At 42.7% G+C, this 21,871-nt stretch overlaps 1 protein-coding gene across 4 annotated transcripts in view; it reads left to right on the top strand.

Annotated features, from left to right (window-relative positions):
* The window catches only part of STN1 (STN1 subunit of CST complex), a 41,233-nt gene extending 19,651 nt beyond the window's left edge, over positions 1–21,582 (top strand). For 3 of the 4 annotated variants that reach the window (XM_010333114.3, XM_003922226.4, XM_010333115.3), the window contains exons 5-10: positions 3,522–3,683; positions 4,751–4,874; positions 6,025–6,196; positions 11,448–11,570; positions 15,051–15,123; positions 20,802–21,582. In XM_010333114.3, coding sequence (XP_010331416.1) covers positions 3,522–3,683; positions 4,751–4,874; positions 6,025–6,196; positions 11,448–11,570; positions 15,051–15,123; positions 20,802–20,959 — 812 coding nt within the window. In that variant the 3' untranslated portion in view covers positions 20,960–21,582. The other variant, XM_074382821.1, reaches the window with a different exon arrangement.
* Positions 21,583–21,871: the final 289 nt, after the last annotated feature.

The raw sequence follows: 21,871 nt of genomic DNA, 5'->3' as shown, positions 1-21,871 counted from the left end.
ACAAAAACATTGAAACTGTAACAGTATTAAAATCATTTGCAGATTTTTAATTTTTGTCACGATCTTTAGTCAGAAGGTATAGTTCAAATACACATACTTGTTCTAGGTTGAGAGTCAGCAAACTTTTTCTGTAAAGGGCCATATTTTCTGCTTTGTGCACCCTATGTTCTGTGTTTCAACTATTTAGTGCTGCCATTATAATAGAAAGTAGATAGGACATAAACAAATGGGCATGGCTGTATTCCAATAAAACTTTATTTTAAAAAACAGGCTGTGGATGGATTTGGTCCATGGGCCGTAGTTTGCAGATCCCTGTTTTAGACATCGTCTCAGTTTTCAAAATTAACTCTTTTTTAAAGAAATAGTATCATCAGAAATATGTAATTCTTATACTTAGTATTTTTTAGATCAACAAGACGGCTATTAATACTGAGAGTCAGATTTTTTAAATGTCCGTAAGTAGATAAATGGATGAGCAATCACAGTAGGTAGTCTTAATTTAAGACTGCTTTACAAATATAACAAGAGGATAAGAGTATAAGGAGAAAACCTAAAAATGATTCTCATCATCTTTAAATTGTTCCCAACTAGCCTATTCTCTCCTTTTAATTTAATTGCCTTTAGTTTAAAAGCTTTCTATTGGAAGGTGGCCAGCAAAGACTGATTTTTTAAACAAAATTTAGTCTGAGTCAAAATCATGTTCCAGTCAGTGAAAGTATAAGAATATAATATTAGTTCCCATAAATGTCACATTGAATGTACCATTTGGACTTAGCTTATGAGTGAAGTTCAGATTGCCTGGCCCTGAATGTTAGAACGTTAATGGGGATTTATCTTTTATGATGGAATAGACACTGAAAGTGAAGTTCTGTCAGGCTCCAGTCTTCACATTATATTCATTAAATTACACAGCTTGAGACTCCTTGTGGCAATTTGACTCCCCCTTTAAGCGAAAGGTGGGCCTCTTTTTCTCAGACCAACCATCAGTCTGATCATTTCAGTGGTGCCACGTGAAGCATTTACTATTACCTATAATGTCTGCATAATGGCAGTGAAATTTATAAATACCTTTAAAATTCAGCCTAAGTAGAAGAGGATCTGGGGATGGGAACACAGATGGGATAGTCTTTTGAAAAAGTAGCAGTTGGGGATTTTTTTAAGAAACCCAGTAAGCTCTGAGCAGCAGTAATGCTGATTGCATCCAGGTTCCTACCTCTCACTGACTCAATGCACAGAGTTCTCTGTGCTCCCTATGCTGTTGTTTCCCTGGGCGTAGTAGGAGTGTTCAAGAAAAAAATAATGCCTCTGCACATGACAGAGCCACAGTTGTCAAAACTGTATTAGGTTGATTTTGATGAAGGACTTGTGTATAAAGAAAGAGAGTAGATCGTCTTGTATAAGGAGACAGCCTCTCTTGCAATTTAAAGTCAAAATAAGATGTATGGAATAATTATGTATTTGTTAAGGTATTAAAAATCCAAATGACTGAAGCTGGTATAAGAGTTGTGAGCATGCATGCATTGCTGACGACGTTGTCTGAAAACAGAGGGGCTTGATCATTTTTTTCTGGCAAGCATTCTGACAATATGTAATGAACGGTAAACCAGTTTGTAATTTTTTATCCAGTAATAATCTCAAATGAAAGACCCCAAAGAAAACAGGATGCTTTTTCTGGAAGGTTTAATTATTCATGATCACAAATAGCTTACATTTATTGAGAATTTCCTATAAATATGGAATTGTGCTAAGTGCAGAATAGAAGTGTTCAATTAGATCATGCATAACAACTGTATGTATGAGGTAGACTCTACTGTTACCTCCATTTTATAATTGAGGAAACTGAAGCATAAAAGGAGAAAGGAAACTGGGGTACAATGAGGTTAAGTAGCCTCCCAAGGTCACACAACTAGTAGGAGATAAACTGAGATTCGAGTCAGGTGTTTCTGACTCCAATAGCCAAATGCTGATGGCTAAGCTGTACTGCCCCCATACAGTGCTAGTGACAAAAACCAAAGTAAAAAATGATAAAACTATACCTATAATCCCAGCTACTCAAGAGATTGAGGTAGGAGGATTGCTTGAGGCCAGGAGTTCAATTCCAGCCTGGGCAATGTAGCAAGACCTTGTCTCTAATAAACATAAAATGCTTGGCTGTGTAGCTGCTTTGGACACATATGTGTCCTTGAAGTTATGGTAGGCAGAAAAACAGAACCTAAAGTCCTTTACGGGACTTTATGTTCACCAGCTGTAACTGGGAAATGTGAGTATCTTCTTGGGGCAGGCAGCAGAGAATAAAGGGTAGGTGGAATGGCTCTGGAGCTAGAGACTGCCTGAGTTCAAACTACAGCCTTGTCTCTAACTATCTGTTTTGTTTTGGGCAAGTTGCTTGACCTCTCTGTGACTCAATTTCCTCATCTCTAAAATGGGGCTAATAATAAGCAGAGTGGTTTCGAGGACTAAATGTGCTAATACATTGTAAAGTCCTTAGAACAGCACCTGTAGTACCCAGATATTCATGACAATTCGTCTTCTTACTTAACTAATATAATTGGAAGTCAAATAGTGGTAGAAGTTATTTAGAATTGAGTGTACACTGGGTTATTTTCATCATGAAGTTGCTTGAGTTTATAGTTTTAAGTAATATGTGTGTGTGAGAGAAAGAGTGTGTGTGTGTGTCTGTGTGTGTATGTGTGTGTGTCTGTGTCTGTGTCTGTGTTTGAGAGAGAGATTAGCCTAGTTCCCCAACAGAGATAAGAGAGGTGAGAAACTGGGATGTTGAGCACTCAGGTGGGACAAGTCTCCTTGCAAGGACATTTGAAATGTTGTTTAAAGCTATTGCTACCATGCTTCGCTGAACTCATTGCACAGAATTCGTCTCGGGGCCATGCAGAGCTGGTTGACTGCACTGGCAATGTAAGGCAGGAGGGAAGCCCTGGAGTCTGTCAGAACTTGCCTGCTGGGCTTCAGTCTAGACTCTGTTCCCTTCACCCTACTCTTGAATAATTACAGTTACACCTTTTTCTCAGTGGAGGACTCCAAAAAGCTATGTGGATTTCCTGCAGTAGAACAATTAACTCAGAAGTAGAATAAATAAACGTATTATGTTGGTCTTACCCTAAAACTGTCTTGCAGGGCTGGGCGCGGTGGCTCAAGCCTGTAATCCCAGCACTTTGGGAGGCCGAGGCGGGTGGATCACGAGGTCGAGAGATCGAGACCATCCTGGTCAACATGGTGAAACCCCGTCTCTACTAAAAATACAAAAAATTAGCTGGGCATGGTGGCACGTGCCTGTAATCCCAGCTACTCAGGAGGCTGAGGCAGGAGAATTGCCTGAACCCAGGAGGCGGACGTTGCGGTGAGCCGAGATCGTGCCATTGCACTCCAGCCTGGGTAACAAGAGCGAAACTCCATCTCAAAAAAAAAATTTAAAAAAAAATTAAAAAAAAAAACTGTCTTGCAGATGTGGTAGAGTAATTGTGTTATAACTTTTTCTCTTTCCCTCTGGCTCCAAACAACTACAGCTGCTCCAAGTGCAGCAAGAGAGCTCAGCTTAACCTCACAACTTAAGAAGCTACAAGAAACCATTGAGCAGAGAACAAAGCTAGAGATTGGGGACACGATCCGAGTCAGAGGCAGCATCCGCACGTACAGAGAAGAGCGAGAGATTCATGCCACCATTTACTGTAAGCACAAGATATTTCTACCAAATTGGTGGTTTTTCTGGATGTGTGTCCAGTAAACCTGTTGTTCAGCTAGAAGTCAAACTTTCAAAAAGTTTAGTTAAGATTTAACTATATTTAATGAGTTAATTACATTGTTTAACATGCTTTTTTTTTAGAAAAGCAGCATTTCTTAATTTTATTTTGAAGAGAGCTGATTATAAGTTGGGAAAGAAAATGAATTTTTTACTATATATATGGTTGGCAAGTTTATTTGGATGACATAATAGAGTTTACAAAGCACTTTCAAGTTCAAAATGTCAATCCTTTGGGGCAGAATATGAATATTCTTCAAAATAATGAAAATTTTTTATTTTTTCTCTGTTTTTTATTTTTTGAGGTAGGGTCTCACACCGTTGCCCAGGCTAGAGTGCAGTGGCACAGTCACAGCTCACTGCAACCTCAACTTCCTGGGCTCAGGAGACTCTCCTACCTCAGCTTCCTGAGTAGCTGGAACTACAGGCATGTATTGCCACACCCAACTAATTTTTGTATTTTTTGTAGAGATAGGGTTTCGCCATGTTGCCCAGGATGGTCTCAAACTCCTGAGCTTAGGAGATCCGCCCACCTCAGCTTCCCAGAGTGCTGGGATTACAGCCGTGCACTGCTGTGCCTGGCCAGAAATTTCTTGAACACCATTAAGTCCATTAATTTTAAGTGAAAACAGCTAATCAGAAATATGATAGTTCCCCCATCATCTTCCCTTTGCACCGTACTGGCTAGTGTTCGATTGGAAATCTCAGGACAGCCCCTGCTGTCCACCAGCGGAGGAGGCAAATCAATACATTGATGTACTTTTCTGGTTCCTTGGCCCTGGCCAAGCCCATGACACTTAGGGCATTGAATTCCCTCATGCAGGATGACTGGGAACCATTTAGTGCATCTAGCCTACGTTCCCTGGGCAGTTATGAGGAAGGAGGCCCACCCAGCACCTCATTTATTGTTGTCCTAGCAGCAGTTTGGGCGTGGAAAGAACGGATCTCAATGTAATTTGTAATTTCTGTGGCATCTTTTTTCCGGTCACTTGTTAGATAAAGTGGATGACCCAGTGTGGAACATTCAAATCGCAAGGATGCTTGAGCTGCCCACTATTTACAGGAAAGTTTATGACCAGCCTTTTCGCAGCTCAGCCCTAGAGAAAGAAGAGGCACTAAGGTAAGTGGTGCCTTATCACTGCTGAGCACGTGTCCATGGCAGGAAAGCCAAGCAGTGGGAGCCCAGATGCTGGGGTCGGCCTGGGTTCAAATCCCGAATCATCCATCTACGTGCTATGGGGCTCTGGGCAAGTCCTCTAACCCTCTCTATGCCTCACTTTCCTCATCTGTAACGTGAAGAGAATAATAGCACAGATGTTCTCGGGTTGTTGTGAGGAAATTTTGTGTGTAATTGGAGTCACTGAAGGAGGAGTGGAGGCAGGAACAGAGAAAAACACTTTGAAATAATAATAATGACTGACATTTTTCCAAGTTTGATAAAAACTTGAAACTCACAGATCCAGGAAGCTCAAAGAACCGCGAGGCAAGAAACCTGAAGAGAACTGTACAAAGTCACCTCATAATCAAAGTATTATACCATAGCATGTCATAATCAAAAGCCTGTTTTTAAAAAATTTACACTGGTCATTCTTAACCAGGGATGATTTTACTCTTTCACATGGGAGGAAAAAAAAAAAACAAAAACCAGGAGAAATGAGAATATGTAGATATTTGCTAATATATGCATAAAAGAACTCTGAGAGGAGAGCAAAGAACCGGTAACAGCAGCTCCCTCGGGGGTGAGGACCGGAGGATAGGACAGGAAGAAGATAGAAAGGAGATTTTCACTGCTTACCCTTTCATGGGTCTTAATATGAATATATTATATATTCAAAAAAGTATATTAAAAGCACAAACTATAGACTCATATAAAAAGTAAAAATTCTCCATTTTCCTGTCTCTTGCCTCAGCACCATTCCCCAGAGGTTACCAATGCTCATGTGTCTTTAAATTGGTTTCTTCTGTGCTTACACAAGCATGAATAGTCACCCATACATTTGATGGGTTTACATTTTTTTATATATATATATAAAAATAGGACCATCCCTTACATCCTGTTCTGCAGTTTGACTTTTTTCTCCTAATCTGTCATGAATATCTTAGTTCCTGGAGTACAACCACATGATGTTCACTGTATGAATTACCCTTTATATGAAAAACAAACGCCAATATAGTGTTGCATTTGCTAGCTAACTTTCTGTTTTTTATACACCAAAGAGGAGCAAAGGAGATGGCTTTTTGCAGAGCTCTTTAAAACTTTCCCTTGGCAGCAATCCAGGCACCCTGGACCTCCCCAGTCTCACGAGTTTGCTGAGTGAAAAAGCCAAAGAATTCCTTATGGAGAACAGAGTGCAGAGCTTTTACCAGCAGGAGCTGGAAATGGTGGAGTCTTTGCTGTCCCTTGCCAATCAGCCTGTGATTCACAGTGCCTGCTCCGACCAAGTGAGTGCAGCATGCCCATGTGAGAATTCTGGTTCCCTGCCCCAGATCAGCTGCAGGGTGTGGGAGAAAGTGACCATGGCATGAAAATTCCCAGAGTTGATCCATGGAACAGAGGGGATGGTGTGTCACACATTATTTCTGTTCTGGAAAGGTCATTGACCACTAAGAATTTGAAATGAGGCATAAGGCTGGACCTGTCCCTTCCCTCTCCTTACTTAATCTTTTTTTTCCCTAAGAGACAGAGTCTCTCTCTGACGCCCAGAACAGTGATTCTCCTGCCTTGGCCTCCCAAGTGGCTGGGACCACAGGCCTGTACCACCATGCCTGGCTAACTGAGATAACTTTTTCTAAGATGAATAAAAAATTACTTAAGTGTTCCTTGAAATTTTACTTATAAATGAGACTGAATACAATTCGGTCTTTAAACTCCTAACACACAATGGGTTAATCTTATTCTGAAAAACAGCAAGTCATTAAAAACCATGGTTCCAGCCGGGCACGGTGGCTCAAGCCTGTAATCCCAGCACTTTGGGAGGCCGAGGCGGGTGGATCACGAGGTTGAGAGATCGAGACCATCCTGGTCAACATGGTGAAACCCTGTCTACTAAAAATACAAAAAATTAGCTGGGGATGGTGGCACGTGCTTGTAATCCCAGCTACTCAGGAGGCTGAGGCAGGAGAATTGCCTGAATCCAGGAGGCGGAAGTTGTGGTGAGCCGAGATCGCGCCATTGCACTCCAGCCTGGGTAACAAGAGCGAAACTCCGTCTCAAAAAAAGAAAGAAAAAGTCTCCATGTTTTTACCCCTAATATTACTTAGGTAACTTGTTTGGTTGCTTGATGTTGACGTATTGCTTGGAATTAAGAATTATTTGAGACATTGGTTTTCTGCTTTCCCTTTCATTACAGTTTTAGGTTTGTTGTTGTTGTAACGTGACTCATTTATTTATTTTCTTTATCCCACCAGGGAATGATCTCAGATTAAATGTCCCTCCTTGCCCTCTCTGGCCATCTATCTGCTCTGATTGCCACATGGCTCCTCACTCTTACACGCTGTTTTCGTATCTGTGACATCGCTGGTCTCTTTTGTTTGCCTGCCTATTCCTTCATCTGAATTTAAGTTCTGTGAGAGCAGAGGCCTTGTTTGTCTTGTTCTTTGTTCTCTACTCAGGGCCTAGAACTGGTCTGGCATAAAGCAAGTTCTCAGTAATTATTTGTTGATTGAAGGAATAAATGATTTTTAAAAATTCAAATCATCCCACAAAGTGTAAAGGTAAACGTCAATTTCTTCCCATCCTCTCTCTCACTCCCTCTCCCCAGAGACAGGCACCAGTACTAGTCTCTGGAATATCCTTCTGGAGATAGTCTGTGCTTATATGAACTCTAAGTCATTGTATCCCCTTCCGTTTTACACAGATGGTAGCATGGCATAGTATACTGAGAGAGACCTCACTTTTCATTGACGTGTGTCTTACAGATTTTTCCCTAGCCATACTATAGGTTGGTCTCTATGGTCTTTTGTTACGTGTACCACCATGTGTGTGACCAGTCTCTCCATTCCTGGACTGTTTAGATGTTTTCTGATCTCTTGCCATCACCAGCAAGGCTGCTGTTGAATACCCTTGCTAGGTAACATAAGTTGTTTTTGTTTTGGTGGAACAGATACTGAGTCACATCCTGACCTCCTGGGCATGACCACTGCTTCTCAGTTTTGTTTGTGCTCCTAATTATCTCTTCTGAGCAACAGCCTGATGTGCCCAGTGACCCATGATTTCATACGGGGAGATGAGGGATATCGTTTCAGCAAACACCAAGGTGGAAAGGGTCATGACTGGCTGCTTTGTTCTTTGCCAAGGTTGCTTCTAAACAGTTGCAGCGCTCCAGCTGTCTGCTGACAGCAAGATTCACCTTCTTCCCACTTAATCATTTAGAGGCGGCTCAAAGCCAAATTGACCTCCTAGGACTTCTGATGATTCTATCAGCATGTTTGGAAAGAAACTTTAAAGCTTAGTGAAGACCATATTTTTCACATGAAACCAGCTCTTCTGTGATAGCTATAATTAAGTAGAGAGAGAGACTTAAGCACTCTTTGAGGACTAAAAGACCTCCATTCAAAATGATCTGTGGGGAACTTTTGGCGTGATATCTTTTTGAAGATGCTTAGAGCCGAAACTTGTGTCTGCCTAGTGCTGTATGTTTAAAAAGATTTGAATATGGCACTATATTTGTTTTGTCTTTGGAAATTCTTTTTTTCCCATCAGTTAGGAATTAGTCCCTCACATTGCTTTGGGGAGGTCAGTGTGATTAAATTGAGTTCCGTTTAATAGGTTCCCGGGAGACTAAAGGTGCTTTACAAGGAGAGTGAAACCCTAGATCCTTTGGCACTTTCTGTTGTCATACAGATGAAAGCTTAACAACAACAACAAAATCACTGTGATAGAGTTATAGTTTAGAGGCAGATAGAGAGCAGGCTTGAATGTTTCCTCCTTTTTTTCATAGTGGCCCTTCTTAGCAAATCCAGAAACATGATAAGCAGGGCTTGCAAAACCATTGTTTCTTTGACAGCTGGATGAATGTTGAGTTTGTTTGGGAATGAAGACTATATATATTTCAGGGATCCACCCAGTTCCTGACCTGAGATGAGGAGAGGCTTGGTAAGGCTCAGCACGTTTAGCTAGTCACTGTTTTTTTGTCTGTGAGCAATTTCGGTTTCCTAAATCTGTTGAGTCTGTCATTGCTCTTTTGAGAAAGACAAGCAAGACACAGATTCCAGTCCAGGAAAAGCTGCTGGCTAGAAGAGACGATTAGTGGCTTTACCCTTGAGACTATGCGCTTTATAACTAGGCCAGGGAAATATGTCCCAAGGTCAGCTGAGGCAAATGTTTTTGGAAAGGAAGCTTCATGTATTGTTTATATTTACAGAGAGCCATTTCTGTTGAGTCCTCCTTGTTCACAGCTGAAACTGTGTTTTTAATCTCCCAGGCCTAGCATTCTCTCTTCCTGCTACTTGATCTTACTGAAATCTCAGAGGGAGGACTAGGTTTTTTATATGGTTTGGGGATAACCAAAAGTCATTTTTAAAGACAGGAATGATCACGTAATAATCATCTCTAGTTTCCAATTTATTTCTATCTTGCTAAGAGATGTAATAAACCTAATCTTTAGGATCCTTGTGTGAAATTGACTAAAGAAGATAGATCTCCTTAGAATTATAAAGATTAGTTTCTCCCTACCCCCCACTGTCCCTCCCAGTCCCTCCCCACAGACTAAATTAAAAAAAATTTTAAATTTTTAATTAAAAGCATTTAATTTAAAAAAATTATAAAGATTAAGAAGTTATAAAGGTTTGCAAAGGAGTGTCTATTGTGCCAATGGTGTATCCCCTAAGAGCACTCGTGTATGAAATTAAAAACAGTTTTACCCTAAGCCTCTGTGACTAAAGAGACATGTGGCTGAGGATTGCTAGGTGAGGTGTTTATTCTAAACACACCCAGAGAGCTTTTTCCCTGTGGGAGTTGTCAAATATTTCCCAGCCTTATTCTCCCTTCAGAATAGAAGCTTTCATTACCTGGAATGTTTGTCAGTTTTGGGGCCCTAATGACGAGGTTCTCCAGCTTGTTCTTTTAAGGAAAAACTTAGACTGTTAATTCAATTAAGAGTGTTAGGCTGTTACTGTTAGCCCAGGAGAGTACATTTGTGAAACATCACCAGGATCTACTAGAGTAACAAAAAGCCTGTTTGGGAGGCCTCTTCTAGAAAGAGAAGGTTTCTTTGGGGTGGACCTGTGAACACGAGATCTGTAGAGCCTCTTTCCTCTTCCCTTGAGGAAATGTCATTAGCAAATCTCAGCCACTCTTTTTTTTTTTTTTTTTTTTTTTTTTTTTGAGACGGAGTTTCGCCCTTGTTACCCAGGCTGGAGTGCAATGGCGCGATCTCGGCTCACCGCAACCTCCGCCTCCTGGGCTCAGGCAATTCTCCTGCCTCAGCCTCCTGAGTAGCTGGGATTACAGGCACGTGCCACCATGCCCAGCTAATTTTTTGCACTTTTAGTAGAGACAGGGTTTCACCATGTTGACCAGGATGGTCTCGATCTATCAACCTCGTGATCCACCCGCCTCGGCCTCCCAAAGTGCTGGGATTACAGGCTTGAGCCACCGCGCCCGGCAATCTCAGCCACTCTTTTTCAGCACCTGGATGCTGCCCCACATAGCCTGTGTAAGCACCTTTCAATAGAGGTAGGACTTGCCCTTCAAAGCTTTTTTGGAAGCTTTGGCACATTTCTTTGGAGCTCTGATCTTTTCAATAGCTTAACAAATTTCTGTCGCATTAAAAATGGATCTGTACTTTGAAGGGCAATTGTTGTTCACCATTTTCTTTGTTTTAGGAGGGAATGGAAAATCCCCAATGGAATAATAAGAGGGATACATACTCTCTAATGAGTATTTGTTTCCATTCATCTCACAGATATTTTACTGGTCACCTAACACATGCTAGGGAGGAGGTGGCCAAAATGAAACAAAGTCCCTGACTCAAGCAGCACCCCATCTGGTCAATCATGGGGGGACATAGCTGATAGCCTAGCTTCCTCAGGGATAAGAAGCAGGATGACATGCGACACTCCCCAGGCAAACCTGTCTCTAGAGAAGGGAAGAAATCATGAATATGAGGGGGAGAGCTGACAGCAGCAGAGATCCCTTCCAGGTGGGGACTGTGCTTTACCCCAGGACTGCGTCTGCCTTCAGCCTTGTGGACTCCCTGTGGTGGATCTCTATACAGCCTCCATCATCCTCCATTTAAAATAAGGAGTCTATTTAATACTTCATGCTGGAATCCCCAAATTATTCCAACATACATAAAAATCTTTGAAGTCCCTAGGAAGAGATTATATACAGCTGCAATTTTAATGGAAAAGGGGGGCTAATATATATACAGTATTTGCTTTTGTATAAAAAGTAAGTCAAAGATTGCCCAACAGTAAAGGTAGCTTTTTTATTCAGTGTTGAGTTCAGAAAAAAAAAAAAAAAATCACAACTAAGATATGGACCAGTTATGACAGATGACCTGCCAGGGCACACTTCACAGTCCTCCTTAAATACTGTTTTGCTAGGCCAGTACATACCAGGATCTTTTTGACTCAGCAGATGAAAGGCCTGTTGGGTAAATTCATGAACCAGTTGGTCTAGGGAGTTGCTCTCAGGTGCCATAAAGTGAGACTTATTTCTTTTCTTTTTTTCTTTTTCCTCTCTACACAGGTGAATTTTAAGAAGGACACCACTTCCAAGGCAATTCATAGTATATTTAAGAATGCTATACAGCTGTTACAGGAAAAAGGACTCGTTTTCCAGAAAGATGATGGTTTCGATAACCTATACTATGTAAGACACTTGCAATGTTAATTAACTTTTTTCCTTCACGTCTTCAATTACAAATATATTTATTACTTATGAATAACCTAATTGTTCTTAAAAATTATTAAGGAGGAAAATAAAATCAGAACTGAAAGTTGGCCCTTATCCTTCCCCAAGGTATCTCTTTTTTTTTTTTTTTTTTTTTTGAGACGGAGTTTCGCCCTTGTTACCCAGGCTGGAGTACAGTGGTGTGATCTCTGCTCACTGCAACCTCCGGCTGCCGAGTTCAAGCAATTCTCCTGCCTCAGCCTCCTGAGTAGCTGGGACTACAGGCCTGTGCCACCATGCCCGGCTAATTTTTGTGTTTTTAGTAGAGACGGGGTTTCACCATGTTGACCAGGATGGTCTCAATCTCTTGACCTCGTGATCAACCCGCCTCGGCCTCCCAAAGTGCTGGGATTACAAGTGTGAGCCGGCCCCCAAGGTATCTCTTTTAATAATACAGCTGACCCATGAACAACACAAGTTTGAATTGCACGGGTCCACTCATACGCAGGCTCTTTCAACCAAATGCAGACGGAAAGTGCAGATGTGAAACCCACATATGAGAAGGGCTACCCTTTTGTATGTGCAGGTTCCACAAAGCCAGCTTCAGGACTTGAGTATGTGGATTTTGGTATACATGAGAGTCCTGGAACTGATCCACCGAGTATACTGAGAGACAACTGTATACCTTCTAGACATTTATCTGTACGTGTACAAATCCATACATATACAAATATGCTTCTGTGGCTTTTTAGTTGTTTCAAATCTCTGGCTTATGCAAGAATCTTTTTGTTTTATAAAAAGTGTGATCATCTTCTAAATCAACATTTCTTGATCTCAGCACTATCTGTGCTAGGTGATTGATTGTTGTGGGAGCTGTCCTGTGCATTGTGGGATATTCAGCAGCATCCCTGACCTTCACATACTAGATACCAGAAGCAGCACCCCAACTGTGACAACCAAAAATGTCCCTGGACATTGCTGGATGTTTCCTGGGAGCATTGAGACTTGCTACTAGAAATAATGCTCTGCAGGTTTTTTGGTACCACAATAACACATCACAGGCACCTTTCCATATTAGTAGTTATAAATCTACCTCATTCTTTTTAACATCCTCAGGGTATTCCATACTATGGGTACCTGCGGTGTATTTTTTAGCCATTCCTTTTTGATGGATACTTAGGGTATTTCTAGCTTTTGCGGTCACAAATAGTGTTGCTGTGGCCATTTTTGCACAGCTGTGTTTGTGAACTCATGTCAATATTTCTGTAAGATTGACTCTTTTTTTTTTTTTTTTTTTTTTGAGAGAGTCTCGCTCTGTTGCCAGGTACCAGGCTGGAGTGCAGTGGTATGATCTCGGCTCACTGCAATCTCCGCCTCCTGGGTTCAAGCAATTCTCCTGCCTCAGCCTTCCAAGTAGCTGGAAATACCAGGCACACGCCACCACGCCCAGCTAATTTTTGTATTTTTTAGTAGAGACGGGGTTCCACCATGTTGGCCAGGGTGGTCTCAATCTCCTGACCTTGTGATCTGCCCATCTTGGCCTCCCAAAGTGCTGGGATTAAGATTGATTCTTAAAAAAGGAGCTCCTGGAGCAGGTGGCATGGCATTTCAGCTTTTGTTGACACAGCATGATGGGCCTGCCTGAAGGCTGTACCAGTTGACTCCCAGCAGAAGTACGGGATCTGGTTTGCCTCACTCTTTCCAAGTTAAAAGTTCGCCTCTTACTACATACCTTTAGTATTGGAGGAACTAAGCTGGAAATGGGCCTTCTCAGGACCACTGGCATCAGTGACTATGGACTTAGTTATGTGCAGTTCTCCCAGAGACCGTTCAAATTCTGCAGTATCCCGGAAGTCTCACTTGTTTACAAGGCAAGATTCCTGAGGGAAGCTTTTCTTAATAGGACATTTCTTGATACTGACTTACCTTAGTGACTCCCCACTTTAGAGAGGTTTTAGAAATTACAATACCATTTAAATAACTTTTGAAACAGGTATCCCCATCTATATGAGGGTGAATGTCATCTATACCATCACAGGATGGGAGTCCTGGCATGGGAAGGCTGGGTGGGACACACATTTCCTCCTGGGCCTTTAGAGCGCAGCCTTTCCTGGGGAGCAGCAGTCGAGGGCAAGGCGTGGCAGGGCTGGGTACTTCCTTCTGTGAATCATTGTAATCAAGCACAAATAGATCTCTTATCACCATCTCTGACTTCACCCCTCCATTGCTTTGTAGTCGCCTTTCTCCTGAAGCCCTGCCTCAGGGAAATGATGGTAATAAAGTCAACATTTCTGTTTGTCTAGTGCTTTCCTGCGTTCAGCAGCTCTCACACATGACCTTGTTTAATCTTCGTCATAACCTTATGAGCTGAGAAGGCAGGTGTTCTCAGGATGCCCCCTGCTGTAAGGCAGGTTAGACAAGCATTCTTGGGCTGTCTTTAAGGAGGAAACTTACAGCTGTTTGTTTGCATGCTTACCTTCTTTCTTCCTTTCTTCCTCTTTTTCTCTTTCTTTCTTATTCTTTCTCTTTCTCTTTTTCATTATTAGATTCACTATGGAACACGTAGGTGAAACCTGTTATGTGCTGCTTCCCTCTTATCTGAGCTGGTTGAAAAAGACTTAAGTTGGCCAGGCGTGGTGGCTCACACTGTAATCCCAGCACTTTGGGAGGCCAAGGCAGATGAATCACTTGAGGTTAGGAGTTCGAGACCAGCCTGGCCAACATGGTGAAGCCTCATCTCTGCTAAAAATACAACAATTAGCTGGACATGGTAGCAGGTGCCTGTAATCCCAGCTACTCGGAAGGCTGAGGCAGAAAAATCACTTGAACCTGGGAGGCGGAGGTTGCAGTGAGCCACGATTGTTCCACCGCACTCCAGCCTGCACAACAGAGTGAGACTCCATCTCAAAGACAAGAAGACTAGGTTGTGTCTGCCTTTGAGAGCAGAAAGTGTTTCAGTGATAGGCTAGCTTTACTCTCATGCTAGCTTGTCCTTGCAGGGGTTTTTGTTTGTTTGTTTTTCTTGTCTTGTTTTTTTCCTTGTGGTTGAGAGAAGCAAGAAAACTGATGTAACACAAGATATGTGTCAGGGCCCAGAAGAAGGAGTCATGGGGTGGAGATCTGAGCCCCTGATCACTCGTACCTCGCTCAAAAATGTAACAACAAATAAATGTGTTATGAGCATTGATCAAGAAAGTTAGTTGCTCCTTTAAAGTATGTAATTCCAGCTTTTTTTTTTTTAAAAACCTCATTGCCCCAATTAACCAACTTCCAAGGACATGTCCTCTAGGCAGAACTGGTTTGACACTGGGCCAAATATCAAAAACCATATTATTGGTGTAGGGAAGATGATTGTTATGAAATCTTTAGAAACTATCCTGAATACTTATTTGGGAGTCTGGATGACACAACTGCTATGTTCCCTAGGAACACTGTCTCTCAACTATTTTTCCTATTTAGGTAACCAGAGAAGACAAAGACCTGCACAAAAAGATCCACCGGATTATTCAAGAGGACTGCCAGAAACCAAATCGTAAGTGGTGTAATGTACAAATGCTGCCCTGTCTGTCTCCCCGGGAGCACTGGATGGAGAGTCAAGAGACCTGGGACTTTTCCCAGTATTGCCTTGGAAAGGCTATAGTCAGGTACCTGCCCTCTCTGAGCCTCCATCTCCTCTCTAAAGGAGTAGGCTAGCACAGCTGTGACCTTGGCTGTAGGTAAGATTCAACCTTGGAGCTCTCTAAACATTCAGAGCCCAGATTCTACCCTGGGGATTCTGTTTCTATAGAAGATGAGGTGGGGGGCTAGACCGGGAATTCTGATACAGTGAGGTAAGGTCACCACTAGGACATTTTGATGTCATTCTGCTTCTCATGTTCTCTCTGATTTGTGTTATTTCTTATTTCATGCTTGCCCCTTTTCTTTAAACACAAACCTGACATTTTCCTCTATTCTAACATCAAAGCCTTTCAGCGTTGGAAGGAATGGTTCTAGACATGACAGTTTATGAATGGTATAATTCAGTCATCTTGGAAACTGATAATTTGCAAAAGAAATGATTTAGAAAATAGTTTCAGTGGAGTTAGTTCAGCCCCTAGTGGTTAGACACTGAAACTGTAACTAGTCTGACAACAAGCAATACCGTTTCCACGCTAGTTAGAAAGAGAAAAAAGCATTAGTCCCATCTTTAAATCCTATGTAAACTGATTGGTCTTAAAGGTGAGTTTTGAAAGTCTAGCTTTTGCAAGTATATTCTATAATAATAAGTGTTGGAAAGGTTTGTTAATGACCCCAAGCCCCCTGATGTGCCAATGAACTCCACCTCCAGTCCTTCAGCCCATACATCCCTAGGGCCTGGACCTGCGCCAGGTTGAGTGAGTGGGTGAAGCTGGACCAGGTTTCCAGCCCCGGTGTTTACGGTATACAGCCCTCATTAGCCTTTAAGAAGCCATGAGGTCAGATCCCAGAGTGGTGTGACAGCAGCTCTTAAAATAAACTCAAAGCAATGTATTATTTCAATGCAAGTGAATGGACTTTGTTCACTTCATTCAAAACAATAAGAACAAGTATCCTTTAGTTGAGAGAAAGCCCATCTGTCCACAATTGAAGGAGCTTTTGAGAGCGGTGCAGTGTGGGATTCCTCAGCCAGGAAGGGATAAGATGCTCCCAAGATAACATCCCTGCAGTCACCCTCGGCCTCCTGGCCAGATTCTTTATTTTCATCTGCATTAGGAATAGAATGGATTGAAGCCTAGGGCTAGTAAAGTCCATGAAAGGAATCCACATTTCATTTGGACTTGGCTACCTGAGATGTCCTGAAAATGGCAGGTTCAACATCTACCCACAGGCCAGCTCATCAAGTGCGCAGGCTCTGTCACTCAGTCTATAAATGGAGGCCTCTAAAAGCCACTAGCCAATCTCCTGGCACTATTACGCTCCCAGGAGCTGAATTCTGGAGGCTGAGTTACTGAGAATGCTGATAAAAGATGTCACAGGGACTGTGTTGGAACCTGCTGTGACCACCCCGCTTCATAATTTCATAACATAGCAATTCAGAATAGTAATGTATGTCCCTCATAAAAAGCCAAGCAGTGCAAAAATACACACCCAAAAGCCAGACCTGCTCCCAGCACTGAGCCCCAGCTTCTGTGTTCCCCTTTCCAAAGGCAGTAGTTAGTTACTTGCATATCCTATTGGATATGTGTTTTCTATCAAGGATAAACTATACAGATATGCACTTACAAACATATCTATATAGTTTATCCTTGATAGAAAACACAAATGAAGTTTAGCCTATATTATACATTGTCCCACCGGGCACACCTGTAATCCCAGCTCTTAGGAAGGCAGAGGCGGGAGGATAGCTTGAGCCCAGGAGTTCAAGACCTGCCTGGGCAATATAGCGAGACCCTGTTCTCTACAAAAAGGAAAAAAACAAAAATACAAAAAAAAAAAAAAAAAAAAAAGTATATGTATACACATTGTCCCATACCTTGTATTTTAGATCTAACCTTGCCTTCTAGAGCTCATTTGGCAACAGTACACATAAAAGTGTCTCTGTCTTTTCCTTAGCTGGACAGTATGCTGTTATATGTATAGGTAAATATCTGACCCTCGATCGAATCATTCCTACTGGTCCTTTCAGTTCCTTTCTAACCTTTCCTACAGAACATAGCCTGGAGTTTTTCCTTGTTAGAACGATTGGTAGAAGGACTTGAAGTACTTTGTCATTTATGAGCGTTTTGCAAAGGCTAACCCATCAATAATGAAAGGACTGTGGACATCAAGCTGTCTTAGGTCCCTGAAGGATTGATACTTGTTTTCTGAAGATGGGCAGTGTGGCAGCATTGTGAGGAGCTGGGCTCTGTAGCCACCTTGCCTGGGTTTGAATTCCAGCTCTGCCACTGGTAGCTGTGTAACGTTGGGGAAGTGCCTTGGGTTCTTTAAATGCAAAGTGGGGAAAATAATGGTACCTACATGATGGGCTTTTATGAAAAGTAAATGAATTGGCATTTAGAAAGTTAGAATAGTACTCAGCGCATAATTATGATACAGAAAGTGTTAAAAATGAAGTTCTCTTTCCTAATAACACAAGTGATAGCCCCTGATTCTCTAGCCTGGAGGCCTGAAGACTCACCCTCTGCTTGGTTTAATATTGATCTGGAAGGAAGCAGTTTCATATAGAATCTGTGTTTGGATTTTGCTCTAATATTGTTGGAGTAAAGTTAACAAAATCTGGATTTTAGCCTTCAGTATGGGTACGACAATGGCAAATAATCCAAAAAGAAAGCTCTACATTGAACATGTCTTTTTATCTCTTTTTATTCTGAAAATGTGCCAATTTATCAAAAATATTAAAAGACTGGTATCATAAACACCAATATACCCCTCACCTAGATTGACTAAAAACTTCAGTTTGTAGTTGCTAAGCATATGGACATTCTTCTATTTGATTAGCAAATCATTTCACACCTAAGAAAGTTAACATCTGGGCTGGCTCGGTGGCTCACGCCTATAATCCCAGCACTTTGGGAGGCCAAGGCGGACAGATCACAAGATCAGGAGTTTGAGAACAACCTGGCTAACATGGTGAAACCCTGTCTCTACTAACAATACCAAAATTAGCTGGGTGTGGTGGCGGGCACCTGTATTAACATTTGATGAGTTCCAAAATGGAAGCCTTTCACTAAATGTTACTTTATACCATTAGCTTTTCAAAAAGCTCCCATGTATTTCATTTAGATTCATTTTTTAATATCCTAGAGCTGAAGAGAACTGCTTTTGGTAGAAAGTGAATACCAAATAACACTACTCATACTGGAGGAATTCTTAACTTACAACAAACTTTTTAAAAAGACTTAAAGAAGTTTAACCTTTTGTAGTTATATCTGAAATGTATTTTTATGTCATTTGGGTCTCTAGAACATCAGCATTTTTGGGTTCTGGTGGAGGTATGATGGGGTATAGTATGAATGAGGCTACATGCAAAAGTTCTTGGGAAAATATAAGGGGCAGTTATCACCGCTCATGGAGATGCATCATGAGATAACTATATCTGCCAGGCAAACACTTTTCAGAAAAATCTGCTTTGGCTTGTGGGTGTGTTCCAGAAGAGTCGAATTATGTCGTTGTACTAACACTGAGGAGCTCCTTGCTGGCTTTTCCTACTTTTACTGTTTTCTAATAGTTTCTCACTTAGAGAAGAATCTAAGGCCGGGCACATTGGCTTACGCCCATAATCCCAGTGCTTGGGAGAATTGCTTAGGCCAGGAGTTCGAGACCAGCCTGAACAACATAGCAAGACCTTGTCTCTACAAAAAATAAAAATTAAAAATAGAGAGGAGTCTAACAGTCTTAAGTTCATGTTACCCATATGACTGGAAGGTCACTTTTGAACTGCCTCACCAGATAACCCTCAGCAGAACAGCCTTTCTGAATAAATAATTGAAGGCCTCTGAGATAGTCATCACTGCTTCGGGCTCCACGGATGCCTGTAAGTCATCTCGATCCCCTGAGACCTAGCATCCAGGCCTCAGAAACTAAAAGCTGAGCAGCACTAAATTCCCTGTGCTCCTCCCTGCCATGTGCAGGTCTGTGTGGTTGGACCCCTTCACCCTCTGCCATCAGACCTGTCCTGCCATCACTGGCTGGTCAGCTCTTCCTCCTTGGGAGTCTTTTCTTCTTGGGAAGGGCTGAAGCTTCTCTAGATCAGGAACTAAGTTATGTTCGTCTTCTTGGGTTATGGATATGATGAACCAAATCATAGTGGTCCCCGGTCTCTTATCCACACAGCCACCCGGAGAAGGAGGTGGTTTTGTTCCAGGAGCCACTTTGCCCTGGTTGTAGAGCCAGGCTTGAATTCAGGTGTCCACTGGTAGCTCTGCTTGCTCCTCCTTACTCAGCACTGCGCACATAGTAGGTGTTCAGAAAGTCTGTGGAGTGAATGTTGAAGAAACAGCCCGGAAGCATGGACGCCAGCAATCCCAGTCGGGAGGAGTAATGAGTGGACACAGCCACTAGAGGTCAGAATTTAGCAAATCTTTGTTAGCCTATGAGGTGTCTCTGAGCCTTGAGGCTGGAAAGGCCTTGGAAGTGGTTTTCACCACAGCTGAGAACACTAAGGCCTAGGGATGACTTGCTCAAAGCCCCAAAGCACAGCAAACCTTGAACCATGCTTTGCCTTACACCACAATACCTCCTCGAGCACCTTCCTGAAGCCTAAAGCATCTTTCACCTGAAAACAGCATTCAGTGACTGTGTGGAGCAGCTTTTGTGTGCCACATACTAGCTGTACGGCAGAGAGACCACGCCTGGCCCTATAGTGGAGCTTTACCTGTGACAGCTGGGGAGGGTTTGCTTTGTTAAGCTATAGAGTGTGGATTATAGTGTTCAGTGTGGCATTATTAGGCTAATTGATAACTACTTGTGGCAGTAGCAAGCAGTTTCAGAGGTGAATACATAGTGAGGAATAGGGCGTGATTGCTGTTCATTGTTGTGCCTCTCTTGGCCTGAAAATTAAAAGGACTTACATTCTTCAGATAAAACTTCTTTTGTTTTCTCATCACCAATGTTCTAAGTCATTGACTTCAACTAGGAAAGAGGTTACTAACTCTGAATTTGTATCGTATACCAGATGGTCCTAGTGTTGGGCAGAGGGTGAGAGATTACTGGGAATACAGCAATCACAGATAAGACTTTTGGAAGCCAGGAAGAGAGGAATGAGAACAGGCCAAAGGTAGGAATCCCTTCTCACCTCGCAGCCCCATCAAATCAGGACTTAGGGGGAAGCATACAGAGGCTGCAGCAAACCAGCTCTGCTGTGAGTCTCAAGAGGGCTCCGTGGGAACCTAGAGGGTTGGCACTGAGTAGGTTACACGTATACCTGTAAATACCCCAGAGAAAAAAGGCTTATCACGCACTAAAAATCCACTGGGTTATGGGTCCAAAAGTCTTTGATTGAGAATCCTTGAAGGTTGAAGTTCAGGGTCCTGAGCCGTGGCTTCATATTGCCATGGTGACATCAGGGGACTGAGAACAAGTGTTTTTGTTTTGTGTCTGTGATCATGTAGATCATGCATCTCAGACTTTAATGTGCATCAGGATCATCTGGGGATCTGGTCAGACTGCAGGTGCCAAGTCAGGAGGTGTGGAGAGGACAGGGGAGGGCCTGACAGTTGTGTCCACGCTCAGCTCCCTGCCTTTGTCCTGCAGACGTGGAGAAGGGCTGTCACTTCCTGCACATCTTGGCCTGTGCTCGCCTGAGCGTCCGCCCAGGCCTGAGTGAGGCTGTGCTGCAGCAAGTTCTGGAGCTCCTGGAGGACCAGAGTGACGTTGTCAGCACAATGGAGCAATACTACACGGCGTTCTGAGGAGAGACACGCAGACCAGCCGGGCAGGACAAAGACAAGGCGGCGTTCACCCCCAGGGTCTGACTTTCAACATCATGCGGGGGCTTATCTGTCTGGAGCCAGTTACCTCATAATCAACTATCAAATACGCTTATTTGGGGAATGGGATTTGGCATAAATGTTGTTGGCTGCCTTCTATCTACTGTGTCCTTGGGGTATGAAGACTTTGATCTCAGCCATGACACATAAGAAAACCCTCCCTGTTGATCCCCCCCCCCGCCCCGGCTGGACTGCGTGTTGTTCACAGAGCAGAATGGGGAGGAAACAGTGTTGGCAGCTTAACTAGTGTTTGTGGTTGTTGTCTCTACCACGGCAGAAGGATACCACAGGGTGGTGAACATTCAGGAACTGAAGGGCATGTGGCCTGATCACACAGTTCTAAGCTTTTCAGAACTTCAGGTTATCAGAACCTTCCTGTGAGCCTCGCTTGATGGCTAAGACCCAGTTTAGGGGAGTACTTCTCCCTGGATGCGTGTCAGTTTCTTACAGTTTCTGTGGCTTAAGCACCAGCAATGGGGTTGGGACCTGGGCTGATGCTATTTACAGACCTGCCCAGACATGGGAATAAATAGAGATCGAAGGCATGACTATGTGTTTGTCATTTTCCTTTTATTTCCTTGGGAATTGAAAGGTGTCCCAGTCCATTTTCCTGCACTGTATTATAGAGGTGCATGACAAATACATTGTCCCTCGATGCCCCTGAAGATCACAGAGGCAGTCAGCCAATTGCCTGGCAGGCGGTAGATGTTATTTTCAGGGTTGCTGCTGAGTGTGCAGGATGTGCTGACACCATCCGGACAAAGACTCGGTTTGTGCCCAGACAGGTGATGGAGTCATGCTTTTGCTCAGAATGACAAGGTAAAGGAAAAACAT

The sequence above is a fragment of the Saimiri boliviensis genome, chromosome 12 (genome assembly GCF_048565385.1).
Source record: "Saimiri boliviensis isolate mSaiBol1 chromosome 12, mSaiBol1.pri, whole genome shotgun sequence".
Lineage (NCBI taxonomy): Eukaryota > Metazoa > Chordata > Mammalia > Primates > Cebidae > Saimiri > Saimiri boliviensis.
The sequence above is the reverse complement of the archived record's forward strand: the minus strand, read 5'-3'. Positions and strand labels throughout refer to the sequence as shown.